The 22,683-nt window shown below is 43.3% G+C and overlaps 1 protein-coding gene across 1 annotated transcript in view; it reads left to right on the top strand.

Annotated features, from left to right (window-relative positions):
• The window catches only part of LOC126281847 (acetylcholinesterase-like), a 105,954-nt gene that overhangs the window by 66,008 nt on the left and 17,263 nt on the right, over window positions 1–22,683 (top strand). Inside the window, exon 7 of the mRNA XM_049981096.1 lies at window positions 6,598–6,779. Coding sequence (XP_049837053.1) covers window positions 6,598–6,779 — 182 coding nt within the window. The remainder of the gene's footprint in view (window positions 1–6,597; window positions 6,780–22,683) is intronic.

Here is a 22,683-nt window from a genome sequence, read left to right as displayed (position 1 = left end):
AGACAGCCCCTTAGTTTCCAAATCTTCTAAACAAACAAGAAGCTCACCTACTTCATTTTTCAATCCCCTGATATTCTGATGAAATATACTAACATTATTTTTCACTGTGGTTTTACGAGAATCTCGTGACATGCTAACATTATTTTTTACTGTACTTTTATGAAAATCTACTGATGTTTTAACATCTCTAATAACTGCCAGCCTGAACTTCTCATTAAGCTAAATTTCATTCAAAGTTGAATCATTGGACACTGATCTTAGCCTAAGAAAGAGGTACTCCCATGAGTTTCAGTGTCCCACCCTTAAAGATTTTGCTATCATCCCAGCCAGTTTTGCTATTTACCCTGCTTTGCTCTTTACATTTGTACGACTGACTGAGTCATCCTCTTCAGCTGCTTCCAGAGGTCGAGCTACGTATCCTAACTGCTTGAGTGGGACATACCACCTATCGAACACGCCAAGCAAATAGTAAGAAACAAATTTAGAAGTAAGAATTGTTTTTAACACATGTGAAGCTACTCCAAAAATTCACATCTGCATCAATACACCACCGGGCAGTTCGAGGTGTCTGGCGCAAGATACATTGTGTTCTACTGTTACTTCTCCCCTTTCCCGTTAAAGTTTCAGACGGTGCGCTGGGAGATCAAATTTTTATAAGCTTCCGTGTAATCTCGAATCTCTATCAGTTTACCTTCATGTTCTTTTCGATAGATGCACGTAGGAAGAGGCAACACGTTGTTTGACTCCTCTAGGAACTCACACTGATGGAATTCTAACAATAAACCAAAACGTAACGCACAATGTCTCCCTTGTAGCATCTGCCTCTGCAGTTGGTTCAAATGGCTCTGAACACTATAGGACTTAACTGCTGTGGTCATCAGTCCCCTAGAAATAAGAACTACTTAAACCTAACTTAACTAAGGACATCACACACATCCATGCCCGAGGCAGGATTCGAACCTGCCACCGTAGCGGTCACGCGGCTCCAGACTGTAGCGCCTAGAACCGCTGCAGTTGGATGAAAATCTCGTTGATGCTTTTGCGATTATTAAACGAACCTGTGATGAAACACAATACTCATCTTTGGATATCCTCTATTTTCGCTATCAATCCTACGTCGTACGGGTCTCAGGCGGATAAGCAGTACTCAAGTATCGATCGAAAGCGCGTTTCGTAAGCAATCTTCTTCGTTGGTGGACTGCATATACCAAAGATTGTCCCAAGGAATCTCAGCCTGTCATCTGCCTTTCCTAAGATAAGTTTTATGTGGTTGTTCCACTTCAAGGCACTCCATACGCATACTCGCCCCTATTTAATGGCTGCGACTGTTTCAAGAGGTTTTTCGGCAATCACGTAATCGTACAATAACGGCTCTTTCCTCCTATTTGTACGCAACACAGCACATTTGTTTATGTTGAGGGTCGGGTGAAAATACCGGCACGAAGGGTCGTCTCTCTGCAGGTCTTCTTGCGTTTTGATATAATTTCCTAGCGCTGCGACATCTCTGTATATAACAGTGTCCTCCGAGAAGAACCACATGGAATTTACGACGTTTTCCAGTAGATTATTGTATACACTGTTGTCCAGAATTAAAGCGACAAACGGAAAGTTTGCAAGGTTGGTTTTATTTTGTAACAAAAGGATATAAACAGGTAATAGTAAAGTGGAAACACTGTAAAGAATACAGAATAGACAAAAATGTTCTTCGTTTTTTTCCAACTTAAGGGATTTGCACTGACATGATGGCAGCAATACACAGACCTGACAATGACGGGCCATGCTGCGAATGATGTCACTAGTCTCGTGTTGAGGCAGTAACGCCCATTCTTTCTGTAGAAACTGCTCACAATCTTGGAGAGTGGTTGGTGGATGCTGACTTGATGCAAACCATCTTCCTAGTGAATTCCAGGCATGCTACTCGTATATGGAATTCAAAATGGGAGAGCGAGCAGGCGACGCCATGCATGCAACATCTTCCGTTTCCAAGAAAAATAAACCACCCGTGCCATACGAGGTCGAGCATTATGGTCCACCAGTAAGAAGTCTGGGCCCACAGCACCTCGCAACAACCGAAAACGAGATCGCAAGATCTCGTCACGATACCGGAGAGCAGTTAAACCTTGCCGATTCACCCGTACAATTTTGTGAAGAGGGGTTCTAGAGGTAACTATTACACTATTAGGGATCCTCCACGATACCAGTCTCCTTTCACAATATTTGGGTCCCGAAATCGTGTTCCACATTCCCTCTATGTGCGAATCCCTCGAGAATCACTTTCCAGTCCATTGTTAGATTGTCCAAGTGGCATGTTGATGACTCCATGCTAGACGTTCCCGACTGTGAAGACGCGTAAGAGGAACACATACAAAGGGCCTCTGAAAGTAAAGGTTGTTCTACTGAAGCCTTCTGCAAACCCGTTTACCTCGATACAACACGTCCAGTAGATGCTGCGAGGTCATATGCCAGGTGCCGTGCAGTATTAAGTCGGTACTGTCCTGCCCTTACAACCACAAAACGGTCCTCTCTTCTGAAGTCACACGTGGTGGCCCTATCCTGGTCTTTGGGACACAGTTTCGGTCTCTATAAACTGCCGCCACATCCGAGGAACAAAGAACGATTCACATTAAGCCATGAGGCCAAATCAATTTGCGACTGTCCTCCTTCCTTTCTTTGTATGGCCTCCTACTGCAGAGAGTCTGGTAGGAATCTTCTCTGAGCCGTCTTGCACCGCCTGTAACTGTGTACACAGCGATTGTGGATTGTGCAACACTATCTGGTTTGCTAGGTGCCCTGACATAATCGTTGGCACGGTTGTCCGTTGACGTGAATGCCAACTTCCACGCAGAACACGATCGAACGGACATCTGGTTGACAGTTAGTATGATTACATCGTGAATTAGACATAGGGCGGGGAAACATCTTTAATTTTGGACTACAGTGTATATTGTGAACAGAAATGCTCTTATAATATTCTCTTGAGACATGCCAGAAGTTTTACGTCCAGTGATTTATGCTCGTTAAGAATTATATACTGAGTTCTAGTTGCTGGGAATTCCTCAATCCAATTACAAACATGAACTAATATTTTATACGCTGATATTTTGTTCATTAAGCGATAGTACGGCAATGTATCGAGTGTCTGTGTCAAAAACACGACATCACATGGGCGCTGGTATATACTGCCTTTAGGGTGTCTTGGAAGAGCATAGAGAGCCAGGTTAAACACGTTCATGATGTGGAATTCATACAATCATCATTAGAGATAAAGTTGGCGACAAAGTGATACATACTTAAAACAGTACTGAGATAAATTTTGTGCAGGCTGTTCCTTCTTAGAATGGTTGAGATCACGAAGCAACCCTTCTGTCCTTCCTTCCGTCACTTCCCTTACGCAGATCACATGATTTAGTGATGTACTTCTGTTTGTCCACTCTAAACTGTAATTTTTAATTTTCCTTTAGAGTAGGTCACTGCTATATCGTGTTCTGCGAATATTTTTGTTAATAACGGTCTGTTGACCTTTCCAACATCCCAACGCCACTACCACTACACCACCAGGTGACGTGTAACAATATGTAGTTTTTCTAATGGCAGTACCCAGGCAGTTGCCCGCCGGGCTAGCCGCGCGGTCTAACACACTGCTTCCCTAGCGGAAAGGCGTGCCGGTCCACGCCACGAATCCGCCCGGAGGATTAGTGTCGAGGTCCGGTGTCCTGGCCAGCCTGTGGATGGTTTTTAAGGTGGTTTTCTTTCTTCCTCGGTGAATGCGGGCTGGTTCCCCTTATTCCGCCTCAGTTACACTACGTCGGCGATTGCTGCGCAGGCACTGTCTCCACGTACACGTACACCATAATTCCTCAAACACGCAAACATTTGGGATTGCACTCGTCTGGTATGAGACATTCCCAGGGACGGGGAGGGGGGGGGGGGGGTCCACTGGCGCCCGAAACGCACAATAACCATGGATTCGGCGTGGGGCGGCGGTGGGGTGAGTGGACTGCTGTAGCCTGTTGTGGGGTTGTGAACCACTGAGGGCTATGGCAGGCGAAGCCTCTCTGTCGTTCTAGGTACCGGTTCAACCGCTAATACGCCCAGTCAGTGTCATATGTGACATCATATTCCTTGTGAAGTCTTCTTTTGTCTGGTAAGTCAACTGTTTTGACACTACGTTAATTGTAATGTTGTCCAGAAGTTTTGTTTGCACTTTTATAACAATTGGTGATGCTTTTGCCAGATATTCTGAGCAGAGGATATGCCCGAAACGCATAAATGAAAAATTCTCACTCTGTAGCGGAGTGTGCGCAAATATGAAACTTCCTGGTAGATTAAAACTCGATCTCGGGACCTTTGACTTTTGCAGACAAAATTTGTTTTCTCCTCAAAACTGTATTTGACAAAATAACGTTACAGAGATATATCGCAGTAACATATGAACAAAATAATCAGTTTATGAATTGTTATGCACATTTTAACGTATTCACACTCGAGTGTTATGTGTGCATAGGGAAAAGTGTGGTGTCACCGCCAGACATCACACTTGCTAGGTGGTAGGTTTTAAATCGGCCGCGGTCCGGTAGTATACGTCCGCGTGTCGCCACTATCAGTGATTGCAGACCGAGCGCCGCCACACGGCAGGTTTAGAGAGACTTCCGAGCACTCGCCCCAGTTGTACAGCCGACTTTGCTAGACGATAGTTAGGATAGCCTTCAGCTACGTTATTTGCTACGACCTAGCAAGGCGCCATATTCAGTTACCATTGATATTGTGAATCATGTACTGTCACGAGCGACGTTCATCTTTAAGGGATTAAAGTTAAGTATTCCACCAGCTACGTCCGTTTTTCTCAATTCTAATTCCCTTGTCATGTTCCAGACCTCACGCCAGCCTGCGTTAGCTAAAACGCGTGCATTTCGGCCTCCTTTAGTAACACGGTGTTGGGTCTCCTGCCAACCACAACAAAATGTTCCAAATTCGAGTAGAGTCCGGCACACAGTTTTAGCCTACCAGGAAGTTCCACATCAGCGCACACTCCACTGTAGAATGAAAATTAATACTGGAAACAGTTCCCAGACTATGGCTAGGCGTTGTCTCGACAGTATCCTTTCTTCCAGAAGTGCTAGTCCTGCAAGTTTCGCAAGAGATTTTTTGTAAAGTTTTGAAAGTAGGAGATGAGGTATTGGCGGAAGTAAAGCTGTGAGGACGGATCGTGCATCGTGCTTGGGTAGCTGAGTTGGTAAAGCCATTATCTGCTAAAGACAAAGGTCCTGTGTTCGAGACTCGGTCTAGCATACAGTTTTAACCTGACTCGAAATTTCAGCGGCCAAAAATCGGTGAAAAAGGCGTAATCAGTATTCACATAATGGTCACAGGCGTCCAGTGCGACTTTTTGTTAACACTTAAACTAGATTTAATTCAAATTATTCAGGACGTTCTCGAGTTATGAGTGTTCGTCATCAGTTTTTGACCTCTTCTCATGGGGAAGGAATGGTTTAACGTCCCGTCGACGTCGAGGTCATTAGAGACAGAGCAGAAACTCGGGTTGTCAAAGGTGGGAAAGGAAATCGGTCGTCCACTTTCAAAGGACCCATCCCTGCATTTGCCTGGATCGACTTAGGGAGATTGCGGAAACCTTATATCTGAGTGCCGGGACACGGGTCTGAACCGCCAAATGCGAGTCCTGCCGAATGCGAGTCCAGTGTGCTAACCACTGCGCCATCCCGTCCTGTAGGGGGTCCACTGGGTGTCGTTCCCTTACGGTAATCGTGTTCTAATACTGTGTCGTATACATACCATGTTAGGTTGAATTTAATTCAGAGCTATACCGGAAAACAAAAGCATAAACTCTCTCTCTCTCTCTCTCTCTCTCTCTCTCTCTCTCTCTCTCGCCTCGCCTCACCTCGACCGCGCCACGTCGCAATTTTCAATTCTGAGCGCTCAGTGAGTACGTAGAGTACCCCACGAAGTGTGAAGTGGTACTGAGGGGCTCCATCTCATTTCGTGCAGCCTACATAACGTAATTGCATGTGTTTCCTTCTTCATGAGACTGTTCGGCGGCACACTGCTGGTGGAACAACGACACTTCTCCAGCGTTTTCGATGGGAAATGTTTGACCACGCACCATACAGCCTGGACTTGGCTCCCTCTGATGTTCGCTTCTGCCCACATGAACTGCTGTCTGCGAGGACATAATTTTGGCTAACACAGCGAACTGCAGACCAGGGCAGGAAATTGACGGAAAGCACAGGTGGCTGCGTTCTATGACGGTGGTACCACGCTACGACAAATGTCTAAGTCAGGGAGGCGACTACTTAGAGAAGCAGTCGGGAGGTTGTAGCCAAATGTGGCAAATAAAACATTTTTGGTTTTAACTGTGATTCCCACTTCGCGACCGATCGGAGGGAAAAAAAGCAGTCGTACTTTCACTCCCTCTAAAACACTTTAGATAAGGCCAGATGTCTGCGAATTTCTGTGCAGAAACGTAGTTGCATGTGAATGTTTCTTTTCTTTTTTTAAATACAACGTATTGAACTTCCTACCAATTATTTTGGTTCTGAAGTTAATATGAGCAGTGTACTGTACCCGTCCTCTGCACTGCAGGTGACGGCTACCTGACAGACCCGGAAGTCCTGAGGACGTTCAACGAGAAGTTCGAGGTAGCCACGGCGCCGGACATCCATCTTCCAACGGAGGAGGAGCGGATAAACGCCACGTGGCTGCTGCACGACTTCTACTTTGGGGAAGGAGACATCACGCTAGACGATGCGCAGTCGCTTGTCGATGTGAGCAGACTCCAGCGAATCTTCTCTGCTCTTTGTTGCTCATCTTCTGTGCGACCTTGGTCTTCATTTCTTTCATACTAGACGCTGACGGCAGTTTCTACTCTTATTATCTTATTATACTCTTATTATATTAGATACAGGCTCCCAGGTAGATGCCATTTTCCTTGACTTCCGGAAGGCGTTCGATACAGTACCGCACTGTCGCCTGATATACGAAGTAAGAGCCTACGGAATATCAGACCAACTCTGTGACTAGATTGAACAGTTTTTAGCAAACAGAACACAGCAAGTTGTTCTCAATGGAGAGACGTCTACAGACGTTAAAGTAACTTCTGGCGTTCCACAGGGGAGTGTTATGGGACCATTGCTTTTCACAATATATATAAATGACCTAGGAGATAGTGTCGGAAGTTCCATGCGGTTTTTCGCGGATGATGCTGTAGTATACAGAGAAGTTGCATCATTAGAAAATTGCAGCGAAATGCAGGAAGATCAGCAGCGGATAGGCACTTGGTGCAGGGAGTGGCAGATGAGCCTTAACACAGACAAATGTAATGTAGTGCGAATACATAGAAAGAAGGATCCTTTATTGTATGATTACATGATAGCGGAATAAACACTGGTAGCAGTTACTTCTGTAAAATATCTGGGAGTATGCATACGGAACGATTTGAAGTGGAATAATAATATAAAATTAATTGTTGCTAAGGCGGGTGCCAGGTTGAGATTCATTAGGAGAGTCCTTAGAAAAAGTAGTCCATCAACAAAGGAGGTGGCTTCCAAAACACTCGTTCGACCTATACTTGAGTATTGCTCATCAGTATCGGATCTGTACTGGGTCGGGTTGACAGAGGAGATCGAGAAGATCCAAAGAAGAGCGGCGCGTTTCGTCACAGGGTTATTTGGTAAGCGTGATAGCGTTACGGAGATGTTTAGCAAACTCAAGTGGCAGTCTCTGCAAGAGAGACGCTCTGCATCGCGGAGTAGCTTGCTGTCCAGGTTTCGAGAAGATGCGTTACTGGATGAGGTATCGAATATATTGCTTCCCCCTACTTATACCCCCCGAGGAGATCAGGAACGTAAAATTAGAGAGATTCGAGCCCGCACGGAGGCTTTCCGGCAGTCGTTCTTCCCGCGAACCATACGCGACTGGAACAGGAAAGGGAGGTAATGACAGTGGCACGTAAAGTGCCCTCCGCCGCACACCGTTGGGTGGCTTGCGGAGTATAATTGTAGATGTTGATGTAGATAATCCCACAGATGATGCTCATATTACATGCTGTCTGGAGGATAGTATGATCAAGTACCGTATACAGGCTGACTTTTCAGTGTATACGGAAAGTCAAAGGGCGTACAGATAACGCTGAAATGAATGAAAACTTATGTGGCATTTTTCACGCAAACCGGATATAACTACTATGTTATCAGTGCTTTTCTGTAAAGACAAGTCAGGAAAACATGAAACTAACGCTAAAGCAAAATGTTTGCCTTATAAAGATTTCACCTAGCTTCTTCGATTAAAGGAAGTACTCTAGTCGCAAAATACACGAAACGATAAAGTAATGAAGTAAACGAAAGATAGTTTTGCATACATCGCATTTTCTCGAAGCTTTACTGGTCGCGCTGCTTGACGAGTTCTGTCGATTAAATGTGGCAGAGTTTTTTCCTCGCACTCGTATTTGGCATATTGTAAATACGAGTCAGGAAGCCTCTCGTGTGGCACGCTGTTACACTATTATTCTACACGTCTTGGACTAACCTTGCTTATTTGTGCAGCAACATAATTTTCAGCGTGGGACATCATATGGTGGAGCGATATTACTGAGTCTTTTATACTTTCCATTCCGGCCCTGCACATGGATGCACATTCTACTGAAAGCGCCCGCCCCTTATAGCTGAGTGGTAGCTGGCACGGTAGCTCAGCGTGTTCAGCCAGAGAGCTGGTTGGCCTCTGTAATAAAAACTGAGTCGAAAGTCAACAAACGAACTTAAACGGGTGTCATGCGACGTCCGCAACATACAACCACAACATTCAACAAAAAAAAGAAGAAAAGCGGTCAGCGCGACAGAATGTTAATCCTGAGGGCCCGGGTTCAATTCCCGGCTGGGTCAAAGATTTTCCCCGCTGAGGAACTGTGTGCTGCTTTGTCATAATCATCAACATTTCATCCCCATCGACATGCACATGGCGAACGGTCTACCCGACGGTTGGCTCTAGTCACACGACACTGTGCTGAAAGCAAACTGCAATTTTTCGTTATCTTGGTTACATGAGACTATGCTCACTTTGGGTGCACGACATGTCGCATTACCAACCAATTTGCAGTCCTGGTTGTCACTTGGTTGCTACACAGGCAGATACGAAGTGAAAAGGAAAGATAGGAAGAAAAATTAGAAAGAACAAAAAAGTCAGTACTATATGAAAATGACGCGCCAAAGTGTTCGAAATAATAAAAAGAAATATTTAAATGAATTCATTGAATAAAAATTGTAATAAAAGTCTTTTGATTAGATTTAGAAATAAAAGAAAAATTCGCCGCGTTTGTATAAAATCTAACCCACGATCTGTTACACATCAGGTATATGCGCTATTCACTACGCTACGCTACCACGTGGTTGGAAACTTTGGTGGTTACTTTCTTCCAATTACGACAAGTGAGAATATCAAGGCACGAGATAACCTAACATGCTACATTTTTTTTTACATTCTAGCAAGGACTAAACGACCAAGGAATAAACAACGAAAACTGTTCATCAGATTTACAAGTCCTTGACGCTAAAACGCACTACTCTCGTTTCTTTAGGCGTTACTTTGTGGCGAAATATTAATGTCGCCACAAAGTAGTATTTATGACTCTAGTGACTCAATCGCAACGATGAATTGCAGGCTTCAAAAATTCTTCTGTTAGTGTCATGCGAAACTGATCTGATGTAAGCCAATCCTGTGATTATAATAAATGTACATGTGATGCTGAGTATCGTTTTGTGCGAAAGGATCGAGTAGTGTTGGTTGTTGCTGTGGTTGAAACGTGTAAATTTCACTAGCATCTTTGTGGATGTTTTGTTTTAGGTGTGGTTTAGTTGTGTTTATCATGTGTGATGGAATAGGAAATAAAAGGACCAGATTTGGGAAAGAAAGCTGGTCAAACAAAGAATTGGAGGTGAACTGGCCAATAATTATTGTGGCAGTTTGGCAACGGTGAACAGTTTTGGTACTACCTTGAGCGTCCTAATAGGAGGAAACCAGCTCCAACGCATGAAATGTTAGCTATAAAGTAATTTTGATCGGACTGTAGTTGCTCTGATCACTATTACTGTATTCATCAAATGCACTTGGATCCCTACCAACGAAAATAGTTACTGGTATGAAATCTTCAGCTCGCTTGCAGCAACTATACAGCCTCATCACAGGTACAAATAAGGCTAGGCAACAGCTATGAAAAAAATAGATGGCAATGCAGATAGGCAACAACTTGCAATGATTTATCGAAATAATTTTTAAAATACTTAGCTGGAGTGTGAAAATTGCGCGTGTCAATATAGGTCAGTGTTCACTTGCACTGTTCTGTCTTTAACACTATCATAGTGCTAGATCCAGTGAACGGTGACTGACATCACTTGTATAACATCCACTTTGGATCCTCTTGGCGTCGATTGTAGAGGTGTCCCGAGAATCTCGCAGCACAGTCCTGTGTTGAGGTACGGCAGTACTGTGTCGAGGTTCTGACTACCAACGAGGCCACACAGCAATCGGGATTTCTAATTTTTTATATTTATGGTACGTGAAGTCCAGAACTGAGACTTGAGTTCCCCGAAGCATGGCGATGTAACTCTAACAAATTCTCTAGAAAATCGACTTGGAAGTCTCTGAGAGCATCTAACACACGAAAGTAAGATAGAGTTTTCGACTCTGTGGTGGAATCCTCGCCTGTTCCGTATGGTTTCTGGATCCGATTACGGACCAATGCAAATTTTGAAACAAAGGTGCATTTTTTATGAGCTTTTAGTAAGCATGATACACATAAATATCGAAAAAATCAGTAGCGCTCGAGACTGCTTATCACTCGAACGTTGGAACAAGCCTCGTTTTGGGATCATTACTTTTTCCGTTTTCTCTTCTGTTCAGTTCGAATGCCTAAGATTTTAAATATAAAATTCACTGAATATATGCTTATTAACACATATAATTGCCATTTTTATGAAAGATGCACATCTTTTTATTTCTAATTACGTGTCTCAAACAAAAATAAAATTTTCGTAACAAATACAAAAACTTAATTACCAATATTTTATAAAAGATTGTTAGTAAGGATTCTTTAAATTAAAAGAAACACTACAAATTAAATTGTTTTTCATCCTTACGTATTTTGCATTTCACAGCCAGGAATTGAACCAGGGCCACCTACGTGGCACGCGAGCATTCTACCACTCTCATTTAAGATACCGTATTAAAAACTCTCGGAAATCTTCAAAGTCGATTTTCTCGCAAATTTTTAGAGATGATTCGAATGGCCTTTGATGATTGATTATTGAGTTCTGAAGTATACGTGCCAGTCGGTGTGCCCGAGCGGTTCTAGGCGCTTCAGTCTGGAACCGCGCGACCGCTACGGTCGCAGGTTCGAATCCTGCCTCGGGCATGGATGTATGTGATGTCCTTAGGTTAGTTAGGTTTAAGTAGTTCTAAGTTCTAGGGGACTAATGACCTCAGAAGTAAAGTCCCATAGTGCTCAGAGCTATTTGAACCTTTTGAAGTCTACGTATCATAAATATTTTTATTTACAATGTGTTTAGTTATGGAGAACAGGTATAGTAACAACAACTAAAAAAATTCGAGAGCCCAATATAGAACCAAGAGATATATGTACTCCCAGTACAGAAAAAAATGGTTCAAATGACTCTGAGCACTATGGGACTTAACTTCTGAGGTCATCAGTCCCATAGAACTTAGAACTACTTAAACCTAACTAACCTAAGGACATCACACACATCCATGCCCGAGGCAGGATTCGAACCTGCGACCGTAGTGGTCCCGTGGTTCCAGACTGTAGCGCCTAGAACCGCTCGGCCACACCGACCGGCTCTCAGTACAGAAGTAGGTTTATATTAAGAGAGCAAAGAGCAAATATTGATCTTAAAATACTGAAACAGATAAAATTACTAACATTCAGGACAATTCCTAACTTAACAAACTTAGTACGTGAAAAGAAACAGATGTATAGTTGATTCTGGTCTCATCTTTTTCTGCTCATGTCCGTGGCAATGAAATGTGATTCTATATTTTATCAAATAACTAAATATAGGAAAAAATGCGAGAGATGGTCCTAATTATTACTATATGAGACATGGACTACTTTACGTGACCATCTTATAAAGAATGCCCATTGATTCCACGGAGGGAAACTGTCGTATCTTCTTACGTATTTGAATCTGCCGATGGGCAATTGACACGATGTCAAAACTAGCTATCTTTCTAACAGAGATTTCACCTCCCTCTAGCCGCGTGGTGACCGTCAAGCAAGTGTTGCCTGAAATCTAGAAATGCGGATACATTTATACTCTGCCAATCACTGTGGAGTGTGCCCACACGGCGAAAAGAGCAATTGTTCAATTGGCGGCTACATTAGAGAAAGAAGCGACTCCCTTAAATCTCTTCGGCGACGAGCGAAGACAATCACAGTAGACACGGATGGAGGGTTAGGTTCTGTGGGGTTGGGAAGGGAGAGGTAGGAGGAGCGGACGGTTGAGGAGGGGAGGGATTGAAAAGGGGAGAACGGGGCAAAGCGGGAAGAGAGCTGGGATTTACAATTTCTTACTTTCTCCTCTCCCACACCCAAAACATAATTCTCTGTCACTCCTACTTTTACTGTTCCTAGAATTTAATAATAGCAATGGTAATACATATAAAATGTTTTAATATAATGATAATAACTGGCTTACATTAGTATTTAGTATACTGGTGAGCAAAACTCAAGGATTAAAGCAACTTTCGCATGATGTTTCACTGTCAAGTAACCTAGGCCGATGTCGATGAAACTTGGACAATATGTAAAAGAATTCCTGCGGTCAGGTACAGAACGTTACTGAAAGAAATACGCAATGACACGAACAGAGTTGACACTTTTATTCAGAGACGATTATTACATTCATGTCAACGCTACTCATGATGGTCCCCTGAACAATATAAACGGCGCGCTATGGTTCTTAATATGGTGTATGGCCACTACGGAGGTTACTGGACCCAAGGGGGTTTTTGTGGTATATTTTTGAAGCAGCATCGCAATTTTGGCCGAGAGCAGCCCCAAGTACTAAGGAAAGCAGGTATCTTGTCTTCTTCTTCCTCTTCGCGGTTTCAAGCTTCTTGTATCTTCTTGAATGCTCCACTAACCTACACTTCACTGTACCAATTTTTGCGGAATGCTTCCTTCAGATGTTGCAGTTCGTCTGACAGGCTTTTTTCATCGCAGATGACGCCTGCTCTATATAGCAGGGTGGTCAGCACTGTCTACTATTGCACTGGATCGTGGTAGATTTTTCCTGGCACACGTCTATATGTGTCTTCTTCCTATTCAGCGTACTCGGAAATTCCTGTTACAAACTTCTGTGACTAGTAGAGGGCAGTGAGTAGATAACATTTTGAACAGAAAGCCATGTCTCGAAACGTACCCTTTCCGTGCTGCATCGTTTAAAACACGTTTCCTAGATGAGTATGCAGCAGGGTAGTCATGTTGGGAGGTAGGCATGATGGGAGGTGGTTTCGTCGGATCATCTGATGTCATTTGACGTGTATCTTACCTCTTTGACCCGCTTCGTGACTTATTCGCGTGGCTGTGAGTGCTAGATCGGCACGGTTGACTACACGTTTCCAGAATACACCGGCATGGTCCTTCTGAATGGCGAAGAAACAACGTCCGACTCCGTCGCATACCCTTTTCGCCCCAATTTCGCAACGAATTCGAGAAAGGGGGTCCTTTACCGTGAGCAGGCGTGACTGTGGTGCTCTAACGAGACACCACACATCCGAACTGTAAGAAGCCGTACTGTATCACGTCGAAGAGAATATGTCAACTAGTACACGAGCAATTTCTTTGACTACTAATGTGTGGAATTACAAAACAAGTGATATACTGGGTCACGCGTAATCAGTAACTTGTAAAGGAGATCGCCTTACCAAGGTGTTCTCAAACGGTTGTAGCACGGAAACGGTACGTTTCTGGACATGGGTTCCAATTCAAAATATTATCGCCTCACTCCCCTCTACAAGCGCTAGAAGTTTGTAACGGAAGTTATCGAACACCCTTTATAAATAATGGTCTAGCATACCATCTACCTCTTTTCGTATTAGCGTGCCCAGAAAAGAGAGATTACCGTTCTTCTCTATTTCCATAATGACAGCAACGTTTTGATGTACCCTGTTAAGATGGTCCATAAACTCATTCACTGCCTGTGTGCCATGCTCGCATACCACTAAAGTATAATCCACATAGCGGAAGAAGTCCTTGGGTTTCTGATGAAAGTTTTGAAGAGCCGCGTCCTCAAAAGAGTTCCATTTAGAGGTTCGAAATCTTATGGGACTAAATTGCTAAGGTCATCAGTCCCTAAGCATACACACTACTTAACCTAAATAATCCTAAGGACAAATACACACACCCATGCCCGAGGGAGGACTCGAACCTGCATGTTGAGGTTTGTGATCCCTGGAGCCAGTGGAGATCCCATGTCCACTTCATCTATCTGTTCATAAAATTCTCCATTGTACAGGAAGCAGGTGGTCGTCAGTGCATGTTCAAAGAGTATAACTATCAGCGGCTCCAAATGATGAGACAGGAGCGCCAAGAAGACCTAACGAGTAAGTCATCTTTTTGTAAACGCATGTCCTTAAGTAATAGGGCAATGCGGAAATTAAGTTCCGATTGATCGTGAAATGGAAAAAACTTTGAAAATCAGAAATATTTTATTTGCAACAGTTAGCTACAGCTTCCAGCCACTGTTCTACATAGTCAACACTCCGACTTAGACATTTGTCGTGGGGTTGTACCAACTTTCCAGAACCCTCGTCATAGAAGGCAGAAGCCTGTGCTTCCCACCAATTCTCTACGCTCATCGCCAGCTCGTTGTCTGTGCGAAAATGTTGTCTTCATAGCCAGTAGTTAATGTGAGCAGAGATGAAACACAGAAGGAGCCAATTACGGGCTGTAGTGCTTGTGATCAAACATTTTCATTGCCCCTGCAAATTGCGACCTTAGAATTGTCACAAAGTAGGAACCGTATGACAGTTGTGCAATGTGGGCTGCATAACATCAGGCTATATCTCTCACCAGGACTTCATACTTGGCGGGAGACACTATTTTCTACGCGTCTTTATGTGCTCACCATGCGCTCAGAAATGAAAAGAGCAAAGTGATGTAACCGGCAGGCATACTAGAGACACTGTCCAACACATCTGCCAAAGCTTTATTAGATTTTCACAGTGCTTTCCATTTATTGATCGATCGGAACTTAATTTCCGAATATCTCTCGTATTTTCACGAAATCAGCCAAGTTCTTAACGTTATGACTTCAATGTCAAAGAAAGGGTTTTAGAATGTCGCCGGATAATTCGTCAGTCTGTAATTGCTTGAATTCGTGGAATCGAGTATTAACCACAGGCCTTCTTTGTGGATTTTCAACAGCCCGTACAAGTGTCACTGGAGTCCAGCCGCTGCCATCTGGCTGAAAACCCGAGAGTTTCTCACCAATGTTGTCTTTGGTTTGAGTTTCATAGTAGCAATGCTTGCTGATGGCGACAGTGCACCTAATGGCGGTGTTAGGATGTAGAACAAGTTTGTCAATGTACGCCACTGATAAAAGTTACCTGACTCTTCAAGGTATTCAAAATTTCAAGACAAAGATGCCTCCAGCTACAAAGTTTCATCAACTCAGACAGTAGCGTGCCACCGATTCTCTTTTCCATCGGACCATCAAACTACACTTATGGGTCAGTCGAATACATAGAAGGTGCATTAGAGGTGAATGCGATCACCTAGAGTGCAAAATACGGAATTGTTCCGAGCGAATAGCTGGCGAGATGTCCTTGTGCGCCATTTAATATCAACCCTTCGAACTAAGAGTCATACTGTTGAGATAGGCCGTTACTTTGACGAAGTTGTAGAATTCAAAGTGGTACTGTATGCCGATGGATTACTGGTGCTGTACTTCGACAGGACATAAGCATATTTAAGACTTCTTTTACACTTCACAGATACAATACCAAGCCTAGCCTATTCAGAACCTCACGTTTCATAATTCCAAACACCCAAAACCTTCAGACTGTAATCATTACAGTTGAGCATTGGGTTTCGTTCGGAAGTATATAGACATGCGTTTGTGAAAGTCGCATTCATGGCATTGGGACGGTTCTCGTCGCGAAAACGCCGCGCGGTTTTCTGCATTTTAATCATTTTATGACAAATAAAATTACTTTAGTCATGAGTAACAGGATTTTAAGGGAGTATGGATGGTCTACCCCGCTAGTGTTAAATTTGCCAGTTTGATGATCCATTTTCTGAAGAAATACTTCGTGCAACTTAATGAAACTCTTGCAGGTTACTTATGCATTCTTCGTGCACTAACTCCTCTAGTTTGGCTGCAGTGTGTGTGTGACCCCGTGGTCTAGGGGTCAGCCGGCACGGTAGCTCAGCGTGTTCGGTCAGAGGGCTAGCTGCCCTCTGTAATAAAAAAACTGAGTTAATGGATCAACAACGAACTTCAATGGGCGTCAGGGGACGTCCGCCACGAACAATTGCAGCGAACTGAAACGAACAAAATGAGATTAAAAAGAAAGAAAAAAAAGGTAGGGTCTTTGATTCATAATCAAAAACGTCTTCGGTGCCGGGTTCGATCCCCGCCAGTGCCTAAATTTTGATAAATAATCAGCATTGGCGGCCAAAGACTTAGCCTCATTCCTGCCAACGGCCTTGTCAAAGAGGGCGGAGGAGCGGATAGAGATTCAGGGCACTCTCTTGTCCTAGGGGTAGGAAATTGCCCCTAAAGGCGGAAGAATCAGCAATGATCAACGACATGAGCATGCAGAAGGCAATGGAAACCACTGCATTAAAGACACGTAACGTGTATCCACAGGACATGTGGCCTGTAGTTGACGAAGTGTCATGCTGATCTCTCCATTGGCAAAAGATTCCGGAATAGTCCCCCATTCGGATCTCCGGGAGGGGACAGCCAAGGGGGAGGTTACCATGAGAAAAAGATTGAATAATCAACGAAAGGATAATGTTCTACGGGTCGGGGCGTGGAATGTCAGAAGCTTGAACGTGGTAGGGAAACTAGAAAATCTGAAAAGAGAAATGCAAAGGCTCAGTCTAGATATAGTAGGGGTCAGTGAAGTGAAGTGGAAGGAAGACAAGGATTTCTGGTCAGATGAGTATCGGTTAATATCAACAGCAGCAGAAAATGGTATAACATGTGTAGGATTCGTTATGAATAGGAAGGTGGGGCAGAGGGTCTGTTACTGTGAACAGTTCAGTGACCGGGTAGTTCTAATCAGAATCGAGAGCAGACCAACACCGACAACGATAGTTCAGGTATACATGCCGACGTCGCAAGCTGAAGATGAACAGATAGAGAAAGTGTATGAGGATACTGAAAGGGTAATGCAGTATGTAAAGGGGGACGAAAATCTAATAGTCATGGGCGACTGGAATGCAGTTGTAGGGGAAGGAGTAGAAGAAAAGGTTACAGGAGAATTTGGGCTTGGGACAGGGTATGAAAGAGGAGAAAGACTAATTGAGTTCTGTAACAAGTTTCAGCTAGTAATAGCGAATACTCTGTTCAAGAATCACAAGAGGAGGAGGTATACTTGGAAAAGGCCGGGAGATACGGGAAGATTTCAATTAGATTACATCATGGTCAGACAGAGATTCCGAAATCAGATACTGGATTGTAAGGCGTACCCAGGAGCAGATATAGACTCAGATCACAATATAGTAGTGATGAAGAGTATGCTGAAGTTCAAGACATTAGTCAGGAAGAATCAATATGCAAAGAAGTGGGATACGGAAGTTCTAAGGAATGACGAGATACGTTCCAAGTTCTCTAACGCTGTAGATACAGCAATAAGGAATAGCGCAGTAGGCAACACAGTTGAAGATGAGTGGACGTCTCTAAAAAGGTCCATCACAGAAGTTGGGAAGGAAAACATAGGTACAAAGAAGGTAGCTGCGAAGAAACCATGGGCAACAGAAGAAATACTTCAGTTGATTGATGAAAGGAGGAAGTACAAACATGTTCCGGGAAAATCAGGAATACAGAAATACAAGTCGCTGAGGAATGAAATAAATAGGAAGTGCAGGAAAGCTAAGACGAAATGGCTGCAGAAAAAATGTGAAGACATCGAAGAAGATATGATTGTCGGAAGGACAGACTCAGCATACAGGAAAGTCAAAACAACCTTTGGTGACATTAAAAGCAACGGTGGTAACATTAAGAGTGCAACGGGAATTCCACTGTTAAATGCAGAGGAGAGAGCAGATAGGTGGAAAGAATTCATTGAAAGCCTCTATGAGGGGGAAGATTTGTCTGATGTGATAGGAGAAGAAACAGGAGTCGATTTAGAAGAGATAGGGGATCCAGTATTAGAATCGGAATTTAAAAGAGCTTTGGAGGACTTACGGTCAAATAAGGCAGAAGGGATAGATAACATTCCATCAGAATTTCTAAAATCATTAGGGGAAGTGGCAACAAAACGACTATTCACGTTGGTGTGTAGAATATATGAGCCTGGCGACATACCATCTGACTTTCGGAAAAGCACCATCCACACAATTCCGAAGACGGCAAGAGCTGACAAGTGCGAGAATTATCGCACAATCAGCTTAACAGCTCATGCATCGAAGCTGCTTACAAGAATAATATACAGAAGAATGGAAAAGAAAATTGAGAATGCGCTAGGTGACGTTCAGTTTGGCTTTAGGAAAAGTAAAGGCACGAGAGAGGTAATTCTGACGTTACGGCTAATAATGGAAGCAAGGCTAAAGAAAAATCAAGACACGTTCATAGGATTTGTCGACCTGGAAAAAGCGTTCGACAATATAAAATGGTGCAAGCTGTTCAAGATTCTGAAAAAAGTAGGGGTAAGCTATAGGGAGAGACGGGTCATATACAATATGTACAACAACCAAGAGGGAATAATAAGAGTGGACGATCAAGAACGAAGTGCTCGTATTAAGAAGGGAGTAAGACAAGGCTGTAGCCTTTCGCCCCTACTCTTCAATCTGTACATCGAGGAAGCAATGATGGAAATAAAAGAAAGGTTCAGGAGAGGAATTAAAATACAAGGTGAAAGGATATCAATGATACGATTCGTTGATGACATTGCTATCCTGAGTGAAAGTGAAGAAGAATTAAATGATCTGCTGAACGGAATGAACAGTGTAATGAGTACACAGTATGGTTTGAGAGTAAATCGGAGAAAGACGAAGGTAATGTGAAGTAGTAGAAATGAGAACAGCGAGAAACTTAACATCAGGATTGATGGTCACGAAGTCAATGAAGTTAAAGAATTCTGCTACCTAGGCAGTAAAATAACCAATGACAGACGGAGCAAGGAGGACATCAAAAGCAGACTAGCTATATCAAAAAAGGCATTTCTGGCCAAGAGAAGTCTACTAATATCAAATACCGGCCTTAATTTGAGGAAGAAATTTCTGAGGATGTACGTCTGGAGTACAGCATTGTATGGTAGTGAAACATGGACTGTGGGAAAACCGTAACAGAAGAGAATCGAAGCGTTTGAGATGTGGTACTACAGACGAATGTTGAAAATTAGGTGGTCTGATAAGGTAAGGAATGAGGAGGTCCTACGCAGAATCGGAGAGGAAAGGAATATGTGGAAAACACTGATAAGGAGAAGGGACAGGATGATAGGACATCTGCTAAGACATGAGGGAATGACTTCCATGGTACTAGAGGGGGCTGTAGAGGGCAAAAACTGTAGAGGAGGACAGAGATTGGAATACGTCAAGCAATTAATTGAGGATGTAGGTTGCAAGTGCTACGCTGAGATGAAGAGGTTAGCACAGGAAAGGAATTCGTGGCCGGCCGCATCAAACCAGTCAGTAGACAGATGAAAAAAAAAAAAAAAGTGTTCTTGGAGTTAGGACAGATTTTTTTTTTCCTTTTGTGCCTTTTTTGTTGCATTTTCCTTAAATTTTTGTGCATTTTAATGGAAATATACAGGCGACCTCTACCATTCTAGTATCACAAGGCTATCATAAATTAACTGTATAAAACCAAGAGTTGTGCACCAGCGTATATAGCACGGCTATACATTAGTTAACAATCTGAGCCCTTAGATTTTCACAATAGTGTAGCTGTGTTACATAGGCTGGTGCGGATACTGGTTCTTTTACTCATTGTATTTTTTCTGGCTATATAAGCTCAGTCCTTAAGCTACCACAGAGGGCCTGATGATGGCATAATGGAACCCCGAAACCGGTTGGCTCTGGAATAAATCAGAGATGAAAATACAGCTGTTGGTTTATTTATTGCTGGTTATTCATCGATAAAGCAGTGGTGGAAATGAAAGAAAGTTTTAAGAATGGAGTTAAAATTCAAGATGAAAGGATATCAATGATGAGATTTGCTGCTGACATTGCTATTCCCAGTGAAAGTGAAGAAGAATTACATGATCTACTGAATAGAATGAACAGTCTAATGAGTACATGATATGGATTGAGAGTAAATCGCAGAAAGAGGAAAGTAATGAGGAGTAGCAGAAATTAGAATAGAGGAAAACTTAACATCAGAATTGATGTTCACGGAATAGCTGAAATTAAGGAATTCTGCTACGTAGGCAGCAAAATAATCGATGACCGAAGGCGCGAGGAGGACATCAAAAGCAGAGTAGCACTCGCAAAAGGGGCATTCCTGGCCAAGAGAAGTCTACTAGAATCAAACATAGGCCTTAATTTGAGGAAGGAAGTTCTGAGAATATACGTTTGGAGCACACTATTGTATGGTAGTGAAACATGGACTCTGGGAAAACCGGAACAGAAGAGAATAGTAGCATTTGAGATGTGGTGCTACAGACGAGTATTGAAAATTATGTGAGCTGATAAGGCAAGGAATGAGAAGGTTATGTATAGAATCGTCGACGAAAGGAATATCTGGAAAACAGACACGAAGAAGAGGGGACCGGGTGATAGCACATCTGTTAAAACGTCAGGGAATATTTTCCTTGGTACTATAGGGAGCTGTAGAGAGTAAAAACTGCAGTGGAAGAAAGCGATTGAAATGAGGACGTAGGTTGCAAATGGCAAGATGAAAAATTTGGCACAGGCGAGGAATTATGGCTGGCTGCACCAAACCAGTCACAACACTGACGGAAAAAAAAGTTTTAGGGACTGGTTCCTTACAAGAAGAGAAGAGAAAATGTCTAGTAAACTAGCACTCTAAAATAAATACCTTAAGAGCTATGAGCACTTGTTCATCTTCGAAACTCTGAAACAGATCTCTTGTACAGCAGGGAATTTGCTTCCCATATTTTGGAGTAGATAGTATGGCCCAAATTAAGAAAAAAATATACAGTAAACGTAGGGTCTACAATGTACGCTTTAGGAGTTATGAGCACTTCTTTATTTCACTAGTGTGGGACATATGTCTTGTATTGAACAATTGCTTATCGATCTTAAGGTATGCCTTTTAGAGCCCATGCCGGCCGTTGTGGCCGAGAGGTTCTAGGCGCTTTAGTCCGGAACAGCGCTGTTGCCACGGTCGCAGGTTCGAGTGCTGCCTCGGGAATGGATGTGTGTGCTGTCCTTAGTTTAGTTAGGTTTAAGTAGATCTAAGTGTAGGGGACTAACGACATCAGATGTTAAGTCCCATAGTGTTCAGAGCCATCAGAGCGATTAGAGTCCATAAAAATGTGTGTGAATTCCTACGGGACCAAATTACTGAGGTCATCGGTCCCTAGACTTACACGCTACTTAAACTAAGTTAAACTAAATTATGTTAAGAACAACACACTCATCCATGCCCGAGGGAGGACTCGAAACTCCGGTGGGAGGGCCACGCGCTCCGTGAAATGTGGCCTTGAACCACGCGGTCACTCTACACTGCTTTAGGGTCCATGTTAACAGATTTTTTTTCTTGTCATGGTGTAAGGAACCTGTCCCTAAAACTTGTCGGTGTTTTTATGTGGCACCCTAAGATCGGCTGTCATTCCATCGTCTCTCCTAGCAAGGACGGATGAAGTGAAATTTTATGGAAAGTAGTTGAAGGACAGTGAAAATACAAACAGGTGACAAAATGTTCGACCTTCCCTCATGATCACAAGTTGGATGTCGGAGGCTTACCCGCTCTGTACAGCAGGATAGGGGGCGACTTGCGGCAGATCTGACAATAGAGTACAAAGCTGGTGCATGGACAAGTACCTCGGAGCACATCGCTAAGCGCACGCTGTTGATCATGAGGCCCCGTAGCTGACAACCCGTATGTTGACTCAACGACATCGTCAGTACTATTGGATTGGGCTCGATCATTGAGATTGTACTGAGAATGAATGAAAATGTGTCACGTACTTCGACGAATCACCTTTATTGGTACACCAGATCGACGGTTGTGTCGAGAAACGACATCAGCCCGAGGGAACTGTACTGTGAACCACTTGCATCCCTTCACGACATATCTTTCCCTGCGACGATGGTATCTTCCAATAGTATAATTATTCGTGTTATATGCCGACAATCGTTCTACAGTGGTTGAGTAGCGTGGTAATGATGTTGATATCTTGGTCACTATACTCGCCTGACACGAATATAATAGAACACATCTGGGACGTTATCGGTCGCTAGCTCCGTAGACCAACACGCTATTAAGCTGTTCATCATAATGTTTTGGCTAGTCAGTGAAACGG

Source organism: Schistocerca gregaria, chromosome 7 (genome assembly GCF_023897955.1).
Source record: "Schistocerca gregaria isolate iqSchGreg1 chromosome 7, iqSchGreg1.2, whole genome shotgun sequence".
Lineage (NCBI taxonomy): Eukaryota > Metazoa > Arthropoda > Insecta > Orthoptera > Acrididae > Schistocerca > Schistocerca gregaria.
This window is presented reverse-complemented; position numbering and strand designations above follow the sequence as displayed.